At 37.2% G+C, this 23463-nt stretch overlaps 1 protein-coding gene across 2 annotated transcripts in view; it reads left to right on the top strand.

Annotated features, from left to right (window-relative positions):
• The window catches only part of LOC136754751 (putative cytochrome P450 120), a 99946-nt gene extending 97541 nt beyond the window's left edge, over nucleotides 1-2405 (top strand). For both annotated transcript variants that reach the window (XM_066710865.1, XM_066710866.1), the window contains one exon: nucleotides 1058-2405. In XM_066710865.1, the coding sequence (XP_066566962.1) occupies nucleotides 1058-1282 (225 nt within the window). In that variant the 3' untranslated portion in view covers nucleotides 1283-2405. The remainder of the gene's footprint in view (nucleotides 1-1057) is intronic.
• Nucleotides 2406-23463: the final 21058 nt, after the last annotated feature.

Raw genomic sequence — 23463 nt, 5'->3', positions numbered from 1 at the left:
ACTCTGGATAGCTCTTAAAATAGCAATATATTAAAGTGTGTTAAAAAATACAAAATGTACCTAAAATTGAAGTCCTGAGTGCCAGATCTTCCTAGACACTAGTTGTGTTACTACTGATGCACTACTGTTATACTAATCAAAATCGAAAGGATTTCACAGTGTCCCTTGAGATTTTTTTTTTTGGAGGCACATTAAAGTTACACCAATCACACCCAATTGTACAGACATCATTTCTGCATCTGGGAAGACTGTGTAATGAATTGAATATCATGTTAGAGTGCTAATGGCTGTGCCCTGTAGTCATGCATGCAGTACATTAAGGTGGTAAAAAGTGCAGCTTGTGGCTATAGAAGGATTATTTGAATGTGGTAAAAATTCAGTTACCCAGTTTGACTAGCTAAGCAGTTAAAAAATGTCACGTTTCTCAGCACAATTTGCCATTCAACATTGACTTGCACATCGACTCCTCAAAGATACTTGTTACTTTTGTAGGGTCTTAATGAGATTTTGTTTTTGGCGTTCAGGGAGACATTGATGTTTCTCTGATGTTTGCGAGTCAGTAAGGAACATAGCAGTAAGGAACAATTGTCTTGTACAGCAAACTGTTTTATAGTCTATAATTGAATTTTGTGGGGTTTTGTGTTTTAAATCAAAGCAGTACATTCATTAATCCATTCATTCATTCTTTAAAACTGATCTTAATGACTTGGATGCTGGGCTTAATCCAGAGAGCTATTGCACATTACATTAATGATATATTAACTTTTGAGAACATAAAAATATATTATAACTTAATATAAATATGTAACAAGGCTCGAAAACACAAAATATGTGTATGTCTAATTTTCCTTTGTGATTAAAATACCTCACCTACTACATATGACATTTTTCACCATTGTTTATTGTGTACGTTTGAGAAACAAATGAAATGAAGATCATTACTTCAACATGTCATACAATAGTGTGATAATTTCTATTAATGGTAAGTCATGTGTTATTAAAGTGGAATGTAATCATCGTTAATGACCACGTTTGTCCTCTTTGTCTCCTTGACAAGATTGCTTGTGGTTACCTGCTGGACAACTATGACTGGGCCCTGTCTCCACCACAGCAGAACCTGGAATATAAGTGGCTCCCCGTCTCTCGGCCTGTCATGCCAGCCACTGTTAGCTATGTGAGGCATATGGGGAGGACAGCGACGAGTCAGCAAGACAGCCCAGACGAGCAGCAGAAGAAGAAAGACCAGGCCTGTCAGGGGCATTGCAATGCTACGCTTTTGTAATTAATTATAACCTATTTATTTGCAGCAATAATTAGATTAAGTTAATCAGGCTTGAATTGACGTCCAGGACTTGCTGTGAAGTCCGCTAAGGCTGATCTCTCACTAATTATTGTATCCTGCAACACATGTACTACATTCACCTGAAACAAGAGTCAGAAGATAAAAAAGACATCATTACACTGCCTTAGCATTGAAAAACAAAAACATGATTTTTTAGTCTTCAAAGGTAAAATGAATGTAACATGTATAATTATAGTAATCTATATGTGAAGGAAGGAAACCCTCAAATTCAGTCCCCTACCACACTCACTTCATCTTCTCTGCTTGGTAACCCACAATTGCCTAGCAACAGCTGGTATCACTGACATTTTGGGTGGATTCTTGCAACTGGAAAGTGAGCATTTGGTCGTTAATTCTGAAGGCTTTCAACTTTTGTCAGTCGTTAGTTAACAGTTAAAACAGTTATAGCTGTATTTTTTGGATTAAGGGTAATAACTAGGTAATGCATACTTTTACAAAAATATGTTGTTGTTAACAGTTAATATGTATGTTAAATAGTAACAGTGTAATAATGTCTGTCAGTGTAACACTATAATTAGAAACCTAAAATTCAACTAAACTATAAATGTGTGTATTTTTTTCACAGTCATTCAGCAATTTAAATAATCCCTCTTTCTCTTTTAGAAGTTTAGTTTCTGCTGAAAAGCAATATAAATTTAAATTCTCAAATGATTTAGGTAATACACTGGTATTACTTATTCTGTTGAAAAGCTATTGCTTTTTAACCCTTAAACTTGAATTGGTTTGTGCATAACATTCAATTAAATTCCATTCCATTTTTATTTAGTACAGAAGCTTTAGCAACAAGTTGCCACAGAGCACTTCACACAGTGAAAAAAGAAAGAAGTAATACCATTATACAAGGTTGGAGAGAAGACCAAAAACTCCAATAGGAAACCAGATACTGTTATAAATAAATACATCTCAAGGCCAAGGCCTTATGGTTGTCTCCCCTCCAGACAATAAAAACAGAATAATTTTTAATATGGAGATCAGATATATAAAATTATATTCACAGATATAATAATAAAGTTCTGTCCTCCGACTTCTGCATGGTTATATATCCAGGGCCACGTTATCCTTTCTGTAACAAATATTCAGTTTGCAATAAATCTTTGATTTATTGATTGTGGGGAATATTCCTGAAATAGCCTTGCATGTGGCAGATAATTTACTGCTTTCGATACCTTGACATTCAGATAAAAAAAATGATTTATTTCTCTGGATGAAGTGATTTTTTTTTTGGGTGACCCACAGACACCCACAGACATTTTCATATATCAGTCACAACTACAAAAATAATAATAATAATAATCACAACTATTTAAAGTATTTCTTTAGTTACATATTCTTAAAATAATCACTTCATACCTGTTTAATGAAATCAATTAGGATGTAATTAAACAACCCAAGGTATCGCCAGAAGATGCTTCTGACAGCACACAGCAATGGACAATTCAGCAATGATTACATGTCAAAAACCCTCACATCTCACATGAAGTACATCTTTCTTTCCAAACACTTTTGTCCCTTAATTTTCTATGCTGCTTCATTACATTTGCAAAAGGAACATTATGTTCAATCCACTTCCAGCAGAACAAGGGATGTAACCAGCTGTTAGTGTGTAACGAATACTATAACAATCCTTCTATAGTCAATCCTTCCAGTTTCTCAGAATAACTACACAGTGCTTATTCAACATAGGGATTTGGGAGTGGATTTCAAACACACTACATATCTACAATTCTCCGTTTGTGACAAATGTATTTCATCATTACTGGGGAATTTTGGGGGTTTGTTGGTCTTAATTTGTTTTTCGTGATAACAATAGTAAAGTAGAATTTAATTTCTAGATTGATCAAAAAAGGTCTTATGGACACTTTTCCAAGACAAATTGAACAATTTTAATCAGCTGCCTCAGTTTTAAGATTGTAGGCGTAGGCTCTGTATTTTTTCACAGTCTGTACTCAGTTTGGGTTGATGTACACTCACCTTAACAGGTGCTTCCACCTTGATTACGTCCCTGCATGAAGCATGAACATTTTGGGTAAATGTGTCTGTGATTTGGATTATGTGGTGTTCTACATTAACTACATACACGCCTACACTGAGCTTTGGCAAAACCTTTCCAGTCAATCCGTGCTCAGAATAGGAAAACCCACGGATAAGACCAAAAATTCTTAGCTACACTGTTAAGTAGTAAAAACGACATTACATTACAAGTGAGCCAAGATTGTGTTTTTTGTCAATAGTGTTATGGTTGTGAAAAGTGGTTGCATAACCCCTGGACTAAAATCCATGTTCATGAAAGTTTGCAAAACATTTAATCAGATTTCTTCACCTGATAGTTTTCACTTTTTTATTATTTTTGTCGGGATTCATACAAAATTTGAATGCTTGTATTTCACATATTTTTGCATACAGTGATTAAAAACAGGAAAATATTAACTTTTAATACTAATTTTGTTAAATATGTTGGTACATGGAAAACTGGAACAAAAAGGGCTTTTAATATGAATGATTTTTCATATTTATGGTGATGAATTATTACACAAGAAATATCAGAATAAAAATAACAAACTTATTACATAATACAAATGTTAGACTAAAATATTTTGAAAAATAAAGTTCACAATACAGTTGCCTTACTTCAACTGAATGTACATCTTATTTACTTTTTCCTGAAAGAGTAAGCATGTTTTCTCAATTGTGGGACTACCTTTATAGACAAACGTTAATAACTTTCAAATGCTAGAGTTATTTTTCGATGACCTTGTATATTCACCTAGTAATTCTAGAATTACAGTTATATAACACATTCTACTTCACAACTGATGTGTTTTGTTACCTAGTGGTGAAAGTAAGGTAACAGTTTGACAGTATAAATGACTATTCATGGATTATATTGATTTGTATGTATTTACTTAAAACTATTATATGCTAAAAGTAATATGATAACATCTGCCTATCATAATATCCCTTATGCAAAACCCTGGTAAATGTAGCATGCATCACAAGATGTGCCATTTTAATACTATCATTAATATTTTCACGCTTAAGTCAGAGCAATGAGAATTAATAATGATGAATGATTATTTCTCAGAAATTAGTCATGTGTGTCATTACTTTTTATATTCAAAAAATACATTTAGTAAATCACATTCCACATCCAAATATGTGAAAATAAAAGAGAAGTCGATGGAAACATTTTCATTGTTTGTCTTGCATAGTAGTGTCATTGTTATAATTATAGTGACTCTTTGCAGACGTTGTGAAAATAATGCAGAAAGATCCCAGTCTTTCTTATGTATTGCTAGAGAATGATGAAGGGCTAGACCAAATCAAAACATTGACCGACCCGAGAATCACAGTTTATGAAGTGTACCCTATCGAGTTTTGATTTATATATAGTATAAAGTGGCTTCTAACAATAAATTAAACTGCTATATTGTACAGATTTGTAAAGTTAGTCAATGTACAAAAGGATCAAAGGAAATTGTTTCCTGACTTGACCCCTGATAGCCCCAAGCCCTGGAAGTGTGCCCCCAAATTGTTTTCCCTAACACAGGAAGTAAACAGGAAACTACAAGCTTCATAGTCCTAAGAGTCACTAATAAATAGAACATTTTACCAATTTACCAATGAAGGAACAAGTGCTGCTCAACCTCACCTACTTGACATTCACGTGGTACACTTAGAGATTCTCCTTACAATCCTGTCCCAGCATTCAGTTTACATCATTCTTAAATTGAGTTAAGAATTATTATTTTTCCACTGAAATACAATGAAACAGTACAGTTTCCTCCTTCTGTTTTAGGGACTACCAGTTTAAACTTTTGCAGACGATCCAAAAATAAGTTAAAGCTGCTGAAGGTATCCTCATGTATAAAGCATGTTACAGGACTAATGAAAAGCACATGAAGATTGTATCTAGCACACATATAACATCTGCAGCTGTAAAGGCCCGACGACTGAATTTGAAGACTATTGTTTTTTTTTTTATATCCAGAAAATGTATTTGTATTGGTATCAGAATACTTAATGGTTTAAAATATTGTTTAAGGTTATGACATAACAAATTAGTCTTCTGTTCTCCCTCAAGATAAGATTGAACTGATTTAATAAGTAGTAATTAACAAGCTATAAAGCTAGAAATGGTCTCATGTTTAATTGTCCACGACTATAAAACATGACAGACTCAATTAATTTGACTCAGACATGGATCATAAATATCTATTAATTATTTATAGCATAAAGGTATAGAAGAGGTAGTAAAATATGCAAAAAAAGCTATTGAGGGATCATATGAGTATGATTATGATTACATTCCATTACTTAATACAATATGACGAAATCAAAATCAGCCAAGGAATAAATGGAAATTAGTTTTTACAAGAGGAATTAATAATATTTGTTTGAATTCTTCACGACTTAATCACTGACACAGTGCATTTCATATATGTGTCACACAAAGGTTTCTATGTTTTTTCTGGGAAATAGTCCGCTTAAAAAACAAAAAGAATGTATACCTTACTTCATTTTACTGGATTGGATTCAGTACGTGTTTACGGGGCAATATACTGGAGATTCCCTCTCTTCATATCACAGAGAGAGCAGTGAGGTACTGTCAGGCTACTGTCACATTTTCACTGCTTCCTGAGGCTGCTACACTTAGTAAATTAGCTAGCAGTGCACTATGAACAAACAAGATTGTGAGTCTTGGTTGGTCAGGAAGCCAGTGAAGTGCCTTGAGACACAGGTCAGTTCCATTATCACAGATTGAATTGGCTTCCTGCGCAGCTACGGAACAATAATAAAACTAAAACACAAGCTCTAGGCGATCAGATGACCTTGAATCAGGGGATGGGAAAAAATAAAAAAATAAATTAGAAGAGACCAGTTTACATCAAGAAAGTATTGGCACCGTGTGAAAACATAACATGCATTTTGCCCTCTAATCCACCACTGAATGAATGTTTGTCATTTTTGACTTCATTGGCTTGGATTTATTTTACAATCTCTTTAAATGTTATAAAAATTCTCTAGTGATGATCCCTTTGATCTAAATTGAATAACCCTACACTAGTACACTGAGTGTATAAAAGAAGAATTCAAGTACCTATTTTTAACTGAAATTAATGTGTTCTCTATGAATAAATGCATTGTGGATTTTATTACATGCCTTTTCAAGAATAAAATGGGTGCACATACATGTAAATTATAAATAGTCAATTGTGATAAGCACACTACCAAAGTACACAGTCATGTGGCATTCAAGTGAAGAGCAACTAGGAACAATAAAATCTGCATTCTTCAGATACAGAGGAAAATAACCGAATAGCTGGAATATGGAACAATACAGAATATACTGGCATTGCAATGAGATATTCAGGCCTAACAAAATGAATACCCTTCAGATCCAATATGGAATCAAAAGGACTCCTGTGAAAATGATGTGCAGCACAGGCAGAACTGTGAGCAGGAGGAACATATTTACACAATTTTCTAGCTTTAGCCAGAAGTTCCCAGGGGGCAGCACACAGCTGTCTGAGCATCACTGGGGCAGAGTGGGTAAAAGGCAGCTGCGTAAACCTGAGTTTAATACAAACCAGCAACTACTGTAGCGCCCCAGATGTCTTCAGCTTTAGAGTTTGTTGAGCTCTGCTTCAGCCTGGAGAAAACTGTAAAGGTCCCAGTTGACTGCACTGAATGAAGATGGGGCTTGTTCAAACCTCGTTCCAAACAAATCAAAATATTGCATTGATGAATAAAAACACACAATATGACTTCAGCTAAATGATCCCTAGTCATAGTGTTTCCAATTAAGTCTCAGTGTCTTAAGCTCCAACTGCATTTGCTGTTTACAGGAGAACTTCCAAACATGTTCATTTGAATTTGAAATGTGATGTTTCTAGGTCAAACATAATTAGCGTTGCGTTTTCCACATTCGTGCATTAGAGGTGCGAATGTAGCATGTGCAGTCAGACACCCACTCGGATCTCAGACACACCAGATCCACACAGCCTGACTAGCAGAGTAACATATAGCTGCTATGAACCCCACTGAATCCAAACTCTTTACAGTCTATCAAAGCAAAGAAGGAAGACCTTTCCCATTCCTTTATGGGTAATGTATATTCATGTTTCTTAAGGATCATTAACTTTAGTGAAACATAACATTTCGTGCTGATGAGTTGTTGGAAGTAAAAGGTCATTGATTACTGTATTGCTTTCTCTTAGTTATACCACGGAATTACATTCTGCCCACGCTGTATAATAAAGTGCACATCATCCGGAACCTGGAGAGATTTAAAAGGGCGCTTTTCGCTTTCTCAAATTGCTAGTTCCATTCACTTTTATGAAGTATTGAGCTCACTGTTAAGATGGTTAATACTTTAAGCCTAGAAAGCTTCCAAGGCTCGTAATTAATAGGTCATAATACATTAACTTGTACGTGTACATTGTTTGACATAATTCTGCATCGGCAGTTCACCTGAGTACATTGCATTATGTTAATTATTTATTGTACAAGGCAATTACTCCAGTGTTCTGAAAGAAGGTTTAAAACTGGTAACAGCCAAATGGAGCTAGATCAGCTAAATCCCACCACTATAGCCAAAATAGACAATTTAGGGAGGAAATCACTCAATTTATACATTCAAAGGTGCAGAAAGTGATGACTTTTTGATACATTTTATTTTTAAACAAATTTTAAAAGGAGTTTATTGAATGACACGAGACACAAGAGAAACTGCAGTCTCTAGTATTTTGGGGAGCCCATGTTGGCTCCCTCACACAAGGTGTGGCTCTAACAGGTGTGGCTTGTTATCCAAGGTCTGGGGATATAAAGGCGTGTCCTGAAGATGCACACTCACACAAAAGAAAAGAGTGTCTGTTTGTGTAAGTGTGCGTATAAAGACATTATGTTCATGTAGGTAACTTTGCTGTGTGTTGATTTGTTTGTAAACTCTTTATTTTGGGTTGAAGAAAGTTGTGAAGCCACTTATTTTCAGTTCTCTCGAAGGGTTTTGCATTTTTATATTTACTTCACAGACCTGACAGTGTTTTTAGAAATGACTTTATTACCAGTGTTATATTATTTCTTCCATTTTGGTATTCCTGCTTTTAATCATTGTTATTTGCTTTATATATTGCTGTTAACTGTCTTACTCCTTCTGCATGTTGTGTTAATTATGTTGAATTTGGTGGAGAGGCAGATGATTGCAATTAGATTAACAGCATAGGGGTTTGAGGGTATTTCTTAGATGTGGTCTCTCAGGGAAAACAACACAAAAATCACAGCCTTCTTTTTTGTTTTCTGTAACCCCTATCTCTTAAAGCACAAGGTGATGCCCTCCCCCCCCAGTTGGTGAACAGGCCATTACTCAGGGGGGAAGCAGTTAACGTCTCTTTAATGGTGTAATTTTTCATTGCAGGAACTCCTATACACACTTGTCTCCTCAATCAATGCTGTCCATTAATTGAAGTACCTCGGACTTACACTTTCTGTGTGCGATTTTATGAGCTGGAACACAGTGGTGAGGAGAGTGGGCGGTGTGGGTAAGAGACAACTGTATCTAGCCCCAAGGGCAGGAGTCCTTAAGTATGTAGATTTAGATAAGCAACGTGCTGAGTTATGGTTGACGATCCCCAATGCGGAGACCTTACACTGCAGTGGATTGATAAAGGCTGATGGATGGATGGATGGATATATATTTACACAGACATGATAATTTCATGACAATGAAGAATGGCAATTTGTTTCTTTATAAACAAAAGTCTGCTATCTTGGGGAAATAAAAGTTTCCTACTGTATAAATCTGCCTGTAAAATGGGGCTCATATTGTATGAGCACCTTATGGTGCATCATCCCTCTTTTAAACATACTGTTTTGAGTTCCTGTTTAACAAAAAAATTGTCATGGACTTTTGAGAACTCAAAACAAGAGGAAGGTGGTATTAATTACTTTAATTTAGCTTTCAAATATTCACATTTTACTGGAACTGTTCCTCAGTATGACACAATGAAAGATGATGTCTGGCAGCACTGGTCTGATCACATAAATTACACGAATGGGGAGAGAGGGATGTGCCTTTCTGATAACCTCCGTTAAACTAGTACAAAAAGGGCAAGGCTGGTTAATCAGTCCTCACATTCTCCAAATACATTTAAATTCCAGGAGCGTTTACACCTCATTGTACACACGAGCCTGTTACAGCAGTGCGACCATATGGCTCCATAGTCACTGTGACACATTCAGACAGGATTTTCAAATTACCTCTGAATAGAAATAAATTATCATGTAAATTAAGCATTACACCTTTGCTGTGATGACAATTGGTGCTTAATAACCATATGCAGCAATCAAGCAAATTGGTAATACTGATCAGCTGTTCAGTGTTCCTGCCACCATTCAGACCAGCCGATCAGCTGAGCTTTGATCTGGAGAAAACTGGCTTTAGGTTTTAGATGCAATTTATCATTAATTTAAAGAGGATGTCAATGTAATTGAATGTCAAAATGGATCATTTAAATTAATCCTTTATTAAACAAATCCATTACCAAGTCTTATCTATTTCCATTCTTATTATTGTAATTTTTTTACATCACATCCTGTCTCAAAGTCCGCAGATAATTTTGGAGCTATATGTTCACTCTGAGTTACACTGACGTCTCTCACATAGGCTTTAAAAAGTGTACAGATCCTCTCTGCAGGACATAGTGCTGTGCGTTCATCTAATTTCTGCTGTGCAAATCAGGGAATTAGGGGTGTACCTGAAAGTATGGTTCAGACACAGGGTGTTATTACCTTTGAGGGGCAATTCCAGTCCTCAAGGACCAGGCTTCTGCAAAAAATATTCAGAGCATAAGCACAGGAAGGGTGGGGGGTACTGAGAAAACACTGCTGCCCTGCAGAATGTTTTGAATGTGCTGCTGACTTTGCTCTGTGAAGCTAGTAAGATAGCTAGGGCCAAGTGGAGTCATCATCAATATGTTATACCATCTTTCTTGTTCTGTATTGAGTATTATGGAAGCAAAATATATAGGTCTACCTTGTTTTTGTTATGTGTGCTGAGGTGTGTGCTTTTGTTTATTCCATGTTGCAAACAGGCATTTTGGGTCGGCTATAATTGTCTTCTCGTAGAAAATGTTGTGTAGTAGTAGTACGCTAATCTTTTTTTATCATCGATATGTGACCATGTTTCGTATTATTTGATTATGGGCCAGTGTGTGAAACAAGTATGAGAAAACATGGAAACAGGCTTGACACTTTTAGAAAGATTTACACTGCCTTGGCTGCCTTCAAGGAATGCGTAAGGTAATGTAATAGACACTTACAGATAATGGAAATATATACAGGTTCACAGTGGTTTCATAGTCCAGTGATTGATAGAGACGAGTTGCAATGGCACCTCAGGGGTTAATCTGAAAATCAAGACTTGCAACTCACGTAATAGCCCCTCCCTCTTTAACAGATGAGTCATCAAACCAGAGTGCTTTCCCTGATATAGGCACTATATCAATCACTGACATCTAGCTCCGGTTTTAATTTCCCCAAAAACATTTTATTTCTTTTCACAATGGGGCTCAATTGAGTTGTTAGGAAGCGGCTTATATTCCAGCACTAGACAAACAATTAGTGACACTTTTTCACACAAGGATTCCTTAACTCACTCGTGAGTTGAACTGTCTGCAGCCATGCCTTTTTCCTATAGTTTCTTATTCAGGACTTTAATATCAGGCCCACTGGAAGCTATTGTAATTGTAATGTAACACTGCATTAGGCGGTTTGTAACTAAAAAGCAGTGGAATATGCAGAATTACTAAACAGAACGTCTCTTTTTATAGGATAGCTTTCACATGTCACCATGGAAACTGTGACACACTAACAAACACACATACATGCAAATCAATATCAGTTTGGTCCTACCCTGCACCTTACAGGTTGTGTCACAAATTCAAAACATCTTTAATGGTTGAATACCTCTATGGTGAACCAGAAAGACCTTTGGCAACCAGGTGCTCGAGTACATAAACATGGGATCTGGGATCATACTTATAACATGAGCAATGGATGAGTGTGCTTCTGGAGGGGACATATCCTGTGCAGCCACACCCTCATGAGGTCTCTCGCTCCGCTGGGAAGAGAGGCGAGAGAGAAGGCTGTGGAATGTTTCACAGGCTCGGGTGTTTAGCAGAGACAAGTCCCAGCTCATTGTGCGCCTGCCTTTCTTATTACAGTGCGTTCCCTAAAGAGGTGCCATTTTTGGGAAGGTAATTAGATCTGTACGCTTACAACTCTGTTAGCTTACAGCTCTGCGGTGCTCCAAATTCTCAACCTTGTTTTGCTGACGTGCTTGGAGAATCCGAATAGCTCCTGCAGAAAACCTTTTTTAAGTTATCCACATTTCAGTTAAATCCATTTAATTTCACTTTTTACATTTGGCAAGGGCTGCTACCACAGTTTGCTCATTTAAGACATTTTGCAGCTTCTGCAGTCTTAGGGACGCCTGAATATTTTGTGGGGGGGAAATGCTTACATCTATGAAAATGCTGCAACATTGAACCTGCAAGCTGGAATGGATGACTAACAAAGGATTGCTCAAAAGCTCACCTTGAACCAATACAACTAAAACTGATTGAAAGTGAACCAATACTGAGAAATCTGTGCCAGGCTGCAATGTAAAATACTTTGCAAACATAGATGAAAGATTCTGCTACCAACTGGAAGAGAAACTCAGACTGATTCCTGCCAGCCATCCGCCAACTCCTGAGCATCGATACAGTTCCAGCAATTGCTAGTTATGTGACTGAGCTACTTTTCAAGTGCAAATGCAGAAACACTAATATTTGAAAAGCAATATTAGAAGAATTGAATCGCGGGTGTCTTATCACTGCTGCCGTTGCCTAAATGTATGACTATGTATTTGGATGCAATAAAAAGCAAAATGTAGGTTTTTCTTTTCTTCTTGTACAGCTTTCAGTGATCCCATATTCCATGAAACATTACTTGTACCAGTTAGTCAAGTCATGCTGAAACATTTATTGCCATATTACATGCGATTCATTTTAAATATTTTAAATTAATAACTTTTAAGATTCAGTCTTTTTCACTTTTGATATGAAGTGCCACTTATTCCTTATCTTACATATATATATAATATCACCATTTTTTAAGTTATGTATTCATTTTAAATTTTTAAACACCTCTTCCTCCCACCATTCTTCAAATTTGTATCTACTCATCCTACCACTGTACACTTCATCAAAGCACTGCAGAAATGAGGACCTCCACAATCTGCAGTGACTTTGTGCTTCTGCATTTTTGAACCCTTATAGTTTACTAATAGTATATCACAATCCTGCTGAAGATATTTTCTCCATTGATAACACTGCAGACCCACAAAGGCCTTTGTTATTCAGTAAGGAAACCCTCTTTTGAAATCCAGGTAACCCTGGCGGCACAATTTTGAATGACATAGATGAGATTCAAACCACCGATAGTGGGACTGCAGGGCCAAGCCTGTGATCCAAGCAGAGGTCGACCCACTCAACAGACCAATACTTTCTGATCTCTCTAACAAAAGACAGGGCTTTTAAAAGGCTACATAACACACACTGTTTTGGTATAACAAACACTTTCAAAGGCAAACACACTTTTGTGATTTGAATGGTTTTGAATCCACATTTGGTCAGGACACCAAGAGGATGCAATCCAAATTATTTGTTCTTGTCCACCAATCTCCATTTCATACAAGTATGGTCCCTCCACAAAGCCTCACCACAAACTGCAACCCCCCCTAAAAAAAAACATCCTTCACCAAACAAATGTCAAATGTACTGAATGTACATTCTGACAATCACCAAAATCATTTTAGCTTTTTGGGAAAGTTGTGCTTGTAATATTTCTTTACAACTACAAACAAAACAAAGGAATGTAGAGATGTGGGTTGTGGATACAAGCACCATTTTGCAATGTTCCTGAAAGTCTGCAAGCATATGATGTAAAAAGGAGTAAACAAAAATAAAATCTCTGCATTCAGGGATTAAGGGATTAGGCTTCAGTTTTACTTAGAAAGAAAGCAAAACATGAGCTGCACTCATACTAATGTTTACAAAATAATGGACATTTTAGGCTGCAGAGGATTTCTCTGGTCCCAAAGGAAATGAACACAGAGAAAGAAGCTACTATACGAGGTAACACCGAACTTTGGGATAACATTCCACCAGCTCGGATATAATGTAAATATGCCAAACCCAAATGACAAAGTGTTGGCCTGCAAAGTTCACAAAACGAGATGGATTTCCAAAGATGAAAAATAAAATATTTTGAGAATCGCAGATGAATGGTGTGTAATTGGATAATATTTCAGTGGGTTATTATACATTGTTGTTAACTCCAGACTTGAACATGTCAGGGCATCACTCTTTGCATACTTTTTTTGCTTCTATGGGCTTGTGATGGATCGGATGCTTGGAGCTGGGCCTGAGATGGCGCTATGTTGACACAAGCTGTAATGGTGCCATGATTCGGATCAATGAGATTGAGGTTGATAAGTTGCTGAGGGTGCTGCCGAGTTTAGAGGAGCAGTTTAGATGGGGAGAGCCTAACTGGGCTCAAAATGTGTATAGTGAACATGTTTTGGTGATGTAATTCTCTCCAGATTTGAAAGAATGTTCAAATCCCTCGTGTCAGGGGGAAATGTCTTTGGCATTAGTGGCTTTGTTGGGGCTGTGTAGATCAGGGGATTAGAGGCGCAAGCACTGGCCTCCAACAATAAGATGAGAGAGATCGGTATGAATTTAAATGGGAACTGACCACACATGTGCATTTAGCAGGTAAGTGTCTGTATAGGGAGGCAGCTGATTCTATCCAGAAACACAAGTAAGGAATTCTGAAGCTTTTGTTTTGATTTTGACATCATAGATTGTCCCTGTTATGTTACCAATTCAGGGATGTTTTATTTCTTCATGTTTTAATCATTGTTTTGGAAGGGGCCAAAGGCCATGAGACTAACAATGATTTATCCTTGTCAAATATATTAATGGTATGTATTATATATGTGCCCTATTATAATGGAATTCAAACTTCATAGTATGCGGCCTCGAGAGGTTCTGTCAGTGTTCGACAATAATATTATTAATTTGGATAGATTGGAAATAATATCAGGGCCCATGATTTGAAGATTAACATTATTTTTAAACAGTCAAATAGCTGAGGCTGCAAGTTCATTTTCACATTTGTAAAATGTATTAAACCTTTGGAGAATATGATTTCTTTCTGACAAACTGACAGAGAGAAGGGAGATGTCAAAATAACACCTGTCCCTTGGCCATAGTTTGTTGTTTGTAAATGCTGGACCATGTAGGTCATTGAAGGTTATGGTGAAGTAATTTTCCATGTTTGCTGCCATTGCATGAACATTGAGTCCCTGAGCAGTAGCAATAGTCAGTGTGCGACAATACACCTTTTCATTAATCAGCTTTTTAGTGGGGTTTACCTCACTAAGTGCATATTTGCTGGAGTTCAGTCAAATGTTTCCCTGAATGAAAATAGCATTTTATTGAGTTGTGTGATAAGGGATCAGGTAACGTAAGATAATATTGTTAGTTTGAGATTATGGTTTGTATAAATACGACAATTGATATAGCTTTCATACATGGTTAAGATCAATTTCTTACCCTGTTTAGCAGTAAACAGTTAGATAGAAAAAAAAGTCTAATGAAGCACAGTTCAATTAAATGTTTAATGTGACGGATAATGAATAGTTTAGGAGGGATAAAGAAACAGGATTAAGCAACCCTGTACTAAATAAATGTATTTGTTACCAATTTGAGATAAGAAGACCAGCTTATCCTATATAATGTTTGCATCATCAATGGCATATGCAATTTGTTCAGGAGAATTCCAGAAACCCACAACCACATGTACAAAAAGGGCCTATAGTCTTCCACAAAACAAATATGGCCTCAATAAAACCATATACTTGGGCAAAAAAGTTATCCTCGCCTAGAATTAGTCTAAATACTAAAGTGAAAACCTTAATATTTAACAAAAGACCAAGTACATCTGAAAGGACTGTTGAGGAATGTGTGCCAGAATTATTGGCAGTGTTTGCAAACATCTGTCCCGCAAGATGGTATCAGCCACACCGTAAAGCCAGCTTTTTCCCAGTGCTTGTGCATTATTAACTGTTTAACACAGCTTGCTCCTGTTCCTTCATAACAACAGATCTGTTTCCACTTGATAAGAGCCTGAAGACAAATTAAACAGTTGGAATAGATCTGTGTCTGCAGGAAATCAGAAAATTAAAGCTTTGTGGGTCTTTTCGAATTTTACAGAATAAGTATCTCAGTTCCATTCATCGGTAAAGACACACTTTCCAAAATAAAATACAAAACAGAATATTGTCGCATAATGATAACATTTGAAAGTGAAAACCCCCAAGATTGTTTTAATTAGAAATGATGATTACTGTAGTATTAAAATAATAATAATAAAATAATCCTACAGATAAAGCCACTATCATTTTTGGCAACTCAGTCTTGGTTTCAAAGGCTTCAATGTCAGTAGGTTATTACATATTTTTATTGTGAGATATTTAGATGTTATTTAGATTGAAATAAAGTCAAGAATAGAACATGCTGTACATGTTTTTTTTTTTTAATAATTACTAATAGTAGTAGTAGTAGTAGTAGTAGTAACAGCAGTACATGTAATGAACTCTTGTCTCTTGACTATTATATGCTTGATAGCTCAGGATTCTATAATGAGAGATTCTAGAGTCGATTAACCGTACAGAATTATCTGGTACGGAGTGTGTTTTGATATTTTCAAAGGCTCAGTGTATTGAGGTTGAGTGTCAGTATGACAGGAGTATGACAGCAGATGAAAGCTGACACGTACATGTAAATGTAAAACTACAAATCTTCCACAGTTGGGATACAACAAGCTTCCAATTCCAGTTAGACCCATATGAAAATTGATGTGAAAAAAATTGAGATGACTCTAATCCTGCCAGAAAAATAAAAAAAATAAAAACACAGAAAGAAATGCAACATCTGCAGGGAATTATTGAAACAGCACACTGGTGACTTCACACATTGAGAACACAGAGGGCCTCTACATAAATTGTACCAGCTGTGCTTTCTTAAACAATAGGAAACATCTTATTCATCTTATTGTTGGAGGCCAGTGCTTGCCAGCTGCCATTCTCCAAGCGCCATTTAGCAGCAGCCTTTCTCATGATTTACGGTGATACATTACATTACACTATATCATGCAAGTTAATTTGCCTAGATACAATGCATGAAGTGCAAAAAAAAAAGACAGAGTGCTTAACCAAAAATATATTGTAATATGTAGTACAGCAATAAGTAGCATAAACCAAGATTTGCAGGGTCTTCAAGTGCTGTCAGAACAGATGGCTCCTGATGTACTCTGGCAGGTGGTTCCTCGACTAGGGAGCAAGCGAGGAGAAGGAGTGAGCGCGTGCAGTCATAGCATAAGACTGTTTTGCAGGACATTTCCAATTTCAGCAGTGCAAACTGAAGAGGTACCTAGTTGAACTTGGCTTTTTTAAAAACCTGGTCAAAGACACCTTGCTGCCATTTCCGGATATGCTGTGGCACTCCCATAGTCCTGTGCTTCTAATGGGGTTTCTACAAAAAACTGTACCTCCTAGTTATATAAAGACAGACCAAGATAACAGTGCCTTACAGGTGGAAATATTAAATACTCTTACCTTACTTTCTTTAATATTTTTCAAAAGAAGTAATATCCTATTAGTACTGAACAGAACTTGTCACATTGCTTTTCTCTTTATATAAAAAGCATAAGGGGATGTTTACAAAAAGGTAATAATGTTTAATATTCCCAACAGAAGTCTATATAAGCCCTTTAATATTACCGCACCAGTTGTTCTCTAAGCTAAAATGTAGACATGTACATTTCCTTGTTTTGCATTCTGACACATTCTTTAAAAACACATTATCAAGGAGGATACGCACGTCCTGTGTGCAGCGTCACTGATGATGCCCCAGCAGCTTCTGCCCATGTGGGTCATGCGTTGTGAAATGATAGAGTCAGGTGGGTTATAAGCACAATTGCAGATTGGTGTGTGCTGCTTTGGCTGAGGTGACTCACTGCAGTGTGACGCTCGAGTCTGTCTGACACATGATGACATGTCAGAAGGCAAACAGTTTTTCACGTGTGCTCCTTTATTATTAATTAGACTGCTGACTGAAGAGTCTTGCAGTCACTCACTCAGCCCCCATCAGCTCTCATTACTTACTCTTAGCAAAAATGATTACTTTCCATTGCCTTCCAAAAGCAAACTGAGTTTTTATCCATTATCTTTTTTAACATAGTTACTTAACCTAATTCAAAGAAAAATCTCATTGGCAGATTTATTTTCATTTTCTACTCAAAAATATAGCATCATATACATGTTTGAAGTTTGCCATTAGCGACTGGGTCAACGGTTTTATTTTTATTCCAGCCCTTGGTCTTTTTAATTTCCCATTACTTCTCTTTTTACTGCTTTGCTGTTCATTTGAAAGTCCAACAGGCTGTTGAACTCTATGGTAATATTCACCAGGGGTTTGCAAGAAATATGGGTGATGTAGTGAAAAACTAGACTTCACCATTCATTTAATCCAAAGACAACTCTCCATAAGAAAACAATAACTTTGGATATCAATTATATCCATGCTTTGCTTCAACATAAAAACTACCATTTCAGCGAAAAAGGCTAAGCTGTATGACTTTTGATAAACTAACAACATAACAGCCTGTTTGTGTATAGCATCAGTCAAGGATCAATACAGGCATTGCTGATAAAAAGATGTATTGGGATTGTTGAGAAATGTTATGGAGCACTATAGAAGTACATTCTCAAAAAAAGGGATGCTTCAGGGAAGCAACTTATTTAATACCCATCAAATACAATTTTATATCAAATCAAAGTATATTGACAATACCATGGAGCTCATACCACACCTAGCACAATACACTCATGCATCAACAGCGGCATCCAATGAAAAGATTTTAAAAGTGAACTCAAACTGTCATGTTGTGCTGTGTGTTAGAATCCTCCTCCCCACGTACACTAAGTATCAAAAAGTTACTATGAGGGAGTAGCTGAGTTGGGTCAAAGGGCAAACAATGCCTTGCATCTGTGTACCAGCTTTGCATGACATATAATAGTTATGTACTAAATTTACACTAATGAATAACTAAACATGTGATTTCAACTGCCTGGAGCACATTTTACTATAAGCTGGAGAGTTTATGTATTTATTTACTTTACTTACTTTTTTGTAAGCTTAACCATTTAAAACGTCATAGTAATACGTCATAGGTACCCAAGAGGTCATTTAGAACAGAAATCTAAGAAAAACCCACTACTGAAACACTTCTACCGCTGTAGGAATCATTTGCAGGCGTTATTGAAGTATCCAATCTGTAAATGTAAATGTTTTGCTCTGCTTCACTAATAATATATATATATATATATATATATATATATATATATATATATATATATATATATAGTTAACAGTAAAAAGAAAGCTCTGTGTCATTGATCAGTGCAGAATCAGAAAGTTAAATACGAAAAACAAACAGCAATAATAATAATAATAATCTTGAGTCAATGTCAAATTGAGCCCGAAGCTACATCTTCACAGTGAAAATGTCTCCTTCCCTTAGATTATCTCCCCCGGGCTGGTGGTTCAGTATTTTGTGTTTGTAGGGTTTTAAGGATTAGAGACAGTGGGTAGTGCTGTATTAAACTGCAGAGATGGGGAGGGAGAGATAGTCACTGGAAGAGGGATCCACCATTGCAGCTCTCTCACCAGCATCGTGCTTCAGCAAAAGACCAAGCGCCACTGCTGAGCTTCCTGAACCCTGCTCTGGGAGCCAAGCCCTGGGTGACTTTTCGTTATGCTAACCTTTCCATACCGTCGATCACTATCATAAAACGATTTTCATAACACTTTCAGGCCACAGTCTATTTCTTGTTTCAAGAATAAAGGTGTGATGTAATATGTGCAAACATCTTATTGATTGGTTGTATTTAAACAGGTTCCTTCTTAACTTATTTCAACAATGCTCTTAAAAGACTTATTTTTAAAATACACTACTTCCATTGGATGTTCGGCAGAACCATAATAATAAGTTCTCGTGGTTTGTGATTTTGACTGAACTTGTTCCAAATAAGTCCAGCCAATGTTAAGATCAATGAAATCTAACTATATATAAATATATAGTCAACCAGCTACATCATTATAATTCAAAATTAAATAAAAGTAATTTATGAATATTATTCTGTATGCAGATTTGTATTAATAGTTTTGTGTGGCAGTGGTCATATGTGGAAACTGATGCCATTGATATCAGGAGTCAAATACATACATTGATATTATTGTTTTTGTTTTCCAAGCCATGGCTCCGACCATACATACTGTACTTATTTCAAAGTAACCCTGACTAGCCTAATCCACATATTTAAAAATGAACAAAAACACTAAACAATTAAGGGTTTCACAGCATATCTCAGAAATTAGAAACATACTTAAGAATTACAGAGTTAGCATACTTATATTAAGTTCAATTAATTATTTTTATTACGGTTTAAATATTTCCTGAAGCATAATAAGAGAAACTTAATTATAGACTCCAGGACACGAAGCAATACTTCATCAACAATCTGCAGAGAATAAAGCAAGTCGGAGTTCTAATCAGTTTCATGTTAACTCCTCCACAGAAAGATATCCAGTAATGAATTCAGATAATTAAGCAATTCATATCAGCATGCCATGCAATCAGTGGCTTGTTAAAAATGCAAAAACACTTCTGCTAAAAGTGAAAAGTGAGAGCATTTCCACAACTTACGTATGTCAAGTTTGAATGAAACTCATAAGTGCATCTAACTTATATGCAGGAGAAAGCCTTTATGTGGCAGTCAGAGGCATGAACACTGATGCCAATCATATGAACATTTTGTATGTTCACAGACATACCCAAATCCTTAAGCATTATTCTTCTTCTTCTTCTTCTTCTTCTTCTTCTTCTTCTTCTTCTTCTTCTTATTATTATTATTATTATTATTATTATTTATTTTTTATTATTTTATTTTTTTTCATGGCAGATGCCCTTATCCAGGGCGACATACAACATAAGTGCAATACAAAGTGCAAGAATACAGTTAAGCATCAAACATTACAAATTCAAACTTACATGACTTAAACAAAGCAATTCAAGATATAATACATTTTGCAACTTCCAATTTATACAGTTAAGTACAGTAAGTGCAGACATACATCCTGGAAAGTAAAGATAAGTGCCGTCAAGATGTAGGGTCACAGTCAAGGGTTACGGGAAAGGGAGCAAGGAGGAAATCAATCAATAACGCAAGAAGCATGATAAAATGCTATGAAGTGCTATCTAACGGAGATTAAAATAACTAATATTACAAGTACTGTTGAAAAGATGTGTCTTGAGTAAGCGCAGGAATGAGGTCAAGGACTCTGCCGTTTTGACTTCAGTGGGCAGGTCGTTCCACCATTTAGGGGCCAGGGATGAGAAGGAGCGGCTCTGGAGGTAGGAGAGTGGAGAGGAAGCAGAGTTAGTCTTCTGGCACTGGAGGAGCGCAGTGGTCTGGAGGGGATGTATGGAGAGACGTGTCTGAGGGTAGCTTGGTGCAGTGTGGTCGAGACAGCGGTAGGTGAGGGTCAATGTCTTAAACTGAATGCGTGGTGGTATCGGGAGCCAGTGGAGGGAGCGGAGCTGTGGAGTAGTGTGTGCGAATCGGGGCAGAGAGAATACCAGACGAGCTGCAGAGTTCTGGATGAGCTGGAGCGGCGGGTAGTAGTTGCAGGCAGGCCAGCCAGGCGAGAGAGGACCAGTGACTGGACGAGCAGCTGAGTTGAGTAGTCGGTGAGGAAGGGACGGATCTGGCGTATGTTGCTCATCAAGAATCTACAGGTGTGTGTCAGGGTGGTGATGTGTTGGGTGTAGGAGAGCGCAGGATCGAGGGTGACTCCTAGATTATTAGCGGAAGAAGAAAGAGAGAGTGTGGTGAATTACAAGGGGATTGAGATGGAGAGGTCAGCAGAAGGTGAGGAAGAGTAGAGCAAAAAAACAGGAGATCCGATTGGAGAGGTTGAGCTTGAGGTGGTGTGAGTGCATCCAGGCGGAGATAGCAGACAAACAGGAACAGATGCGAGAGGGGATGAGAGGGTCAGAAGAGGGAAATTAAAGGAAGATCTGGGCATCATCAGCATAGAAGTGGTAGGAGAAACCATGGGATGCGATGTGGGGGCCCAGGGAGCGAGTGTAGAGAGAGAACAGGAGGGGACCCAGGACGGAGCCTTGGGGTACGCCTGTGAGGTGAGACTGGGGGGTGGAGAAGGAACCTCGCCATTTCACTTGGTAGGACCGGTCGCTGAGGTAGGAGGAGAACCAGGTGAGAGCAGTTCCAGAGATTCCAAGGTCAGCGAGGCAGGAGAGGAGGATGGAGTGATGAACGGTGTCAAATGCTGCAGAGAGATCATGGAGGATGAGGACTGAGGAGAGGGAGGCGCTCGAGCACAGCTGAGGGAGTCAGTGACAGCCAGGAGAGCCATCTCAGTGGAGTGAGCTGTGCGGAAGCCGGATTGCAGAGGATCAAGGAGTGAGTGTTGGGACAGAAAGTCAGAGAGCTGACGGTGAACCGCCCGCTCGACAGTCTTTGAGAGGAAGGGGAGTAGGGAGACAGGGCGGTAGTTCTGAGGAGAGGTGGCATCAAGGGTTGGTTTCTTGAGGAGTGGGATGACAGCATCTTATGATGGTTTAACCAACTTTAATACAGATCTGATATGTGGGAGAATAGGCATTTTAACAGATAGGCTAAATCATTTCTTTTAAAAGGGTGTCTTACCTGGTCATGCTGAATTATGTATTTCCTCCAAGTGAAGAAAGTATTAAAAAATATTTTCAGCACTCTTATTTGAGTATTACTGGGATGGACTGGAGACATGATGTCCTGGATAGGTATTCCCTAGATTGTTTTATATCCAAATTTCCCCTTTGATATTTTTAAGCTTAAAGGTGTAATTTCAAATCATCTGTTAAAAACGCATTCATTGCATGATGATTTTCTCTTGATTTTAATTTAAAATTGGGTTTTGTGTGCTCCAGCAGGATAATGACCTGAAACATACCTCAAAAAGCACCCAAGAATGGAAGAGAAGAAAACATTGGACCGTTCCAAAGTGGTCTTCTATGAGTCCTGATCTAAATCCCATTGAACATCTGTGGAAAGAGCTGTAACTCGCAGTTGGGAAAAGGCACCCATCAAACCTGAGAGAACTGGAGCGGTTTGCTCAAGAAGAGTGGGACAAACTACCAGTCGAGAAGTGTAGAAATGTCATTCAGAGCTTCAGACAGCACTTGATTGCAGTTATTGTCTCTAAAGGCTGTGCAATAAAATATAAGGTCAAGGTTCCCAATATTTTTGTCCGTGCCATTTTCATTTGTTTTACTATTTAAAGTAATATTTTGCATCATAAATCAAAAGTAAAGTTTCTGTTCTATTGAATGTGAAATAAAGAATGGTGGATACCAAATACTTTTATCAATTTCTACTTAGTTCAGAGAAAAGAGTTGTTTTTAAAAAGTGGAAGGGTACCAATACTTTCGGCCATGTCTGTATATCCTTAAATGACCGCATTATAAACGTGAAAGATAAGTTGTCAGTTTATTGTGGATTTTAAAGTAAATTAAATTGTTGAAGGACTTTTCATGCTTAGTAATGGTGTATTTTGGGTTAATGGCAATGCAGAAAGCTGTTTTTTCTATTATGCTATTGTCATTATGTTCTCTATATTGTTGTGGGTCTGTTGTGCACTGTTCAGTACCGTACATTGTGTTGTAATCCTAACTTTATTAAACACTTATATTCATGGCTTTCTAGCTCTAACAGTGACATGAAAAATCACTCGGGTAAGATCAGTAAAACAAAGTATTAAAAACTAGATGTGAGGCACAAGCCACAGCTGCACACTGTTTCATTTGAACACGTTGTCACATGACAGCCATGGATTTGGTGATGTCAGTGTCTCGAGTACTGTTCTCGT

The sequence above is a fragment of the Amia ocellicauda genome, chromosome 8, assembly GCF_036373705.1.
Source record: "Amia ocellicauda isolate fAmiCal2 chromosome 8, fAmiCal2.hap1, whole genome shotgun sequence".
Lineage (NCBI taxonomy): Eukaryota > Metazoa > Chordata > Actinopteri > Amiiformes > Amiidae > Amia > Amia ocellicauda.
The sequence above is the reverse complement of the archived record's forward strand: the minus strand, read 5'-3'. Positions and strand labels throughout refer to the sequence as shown.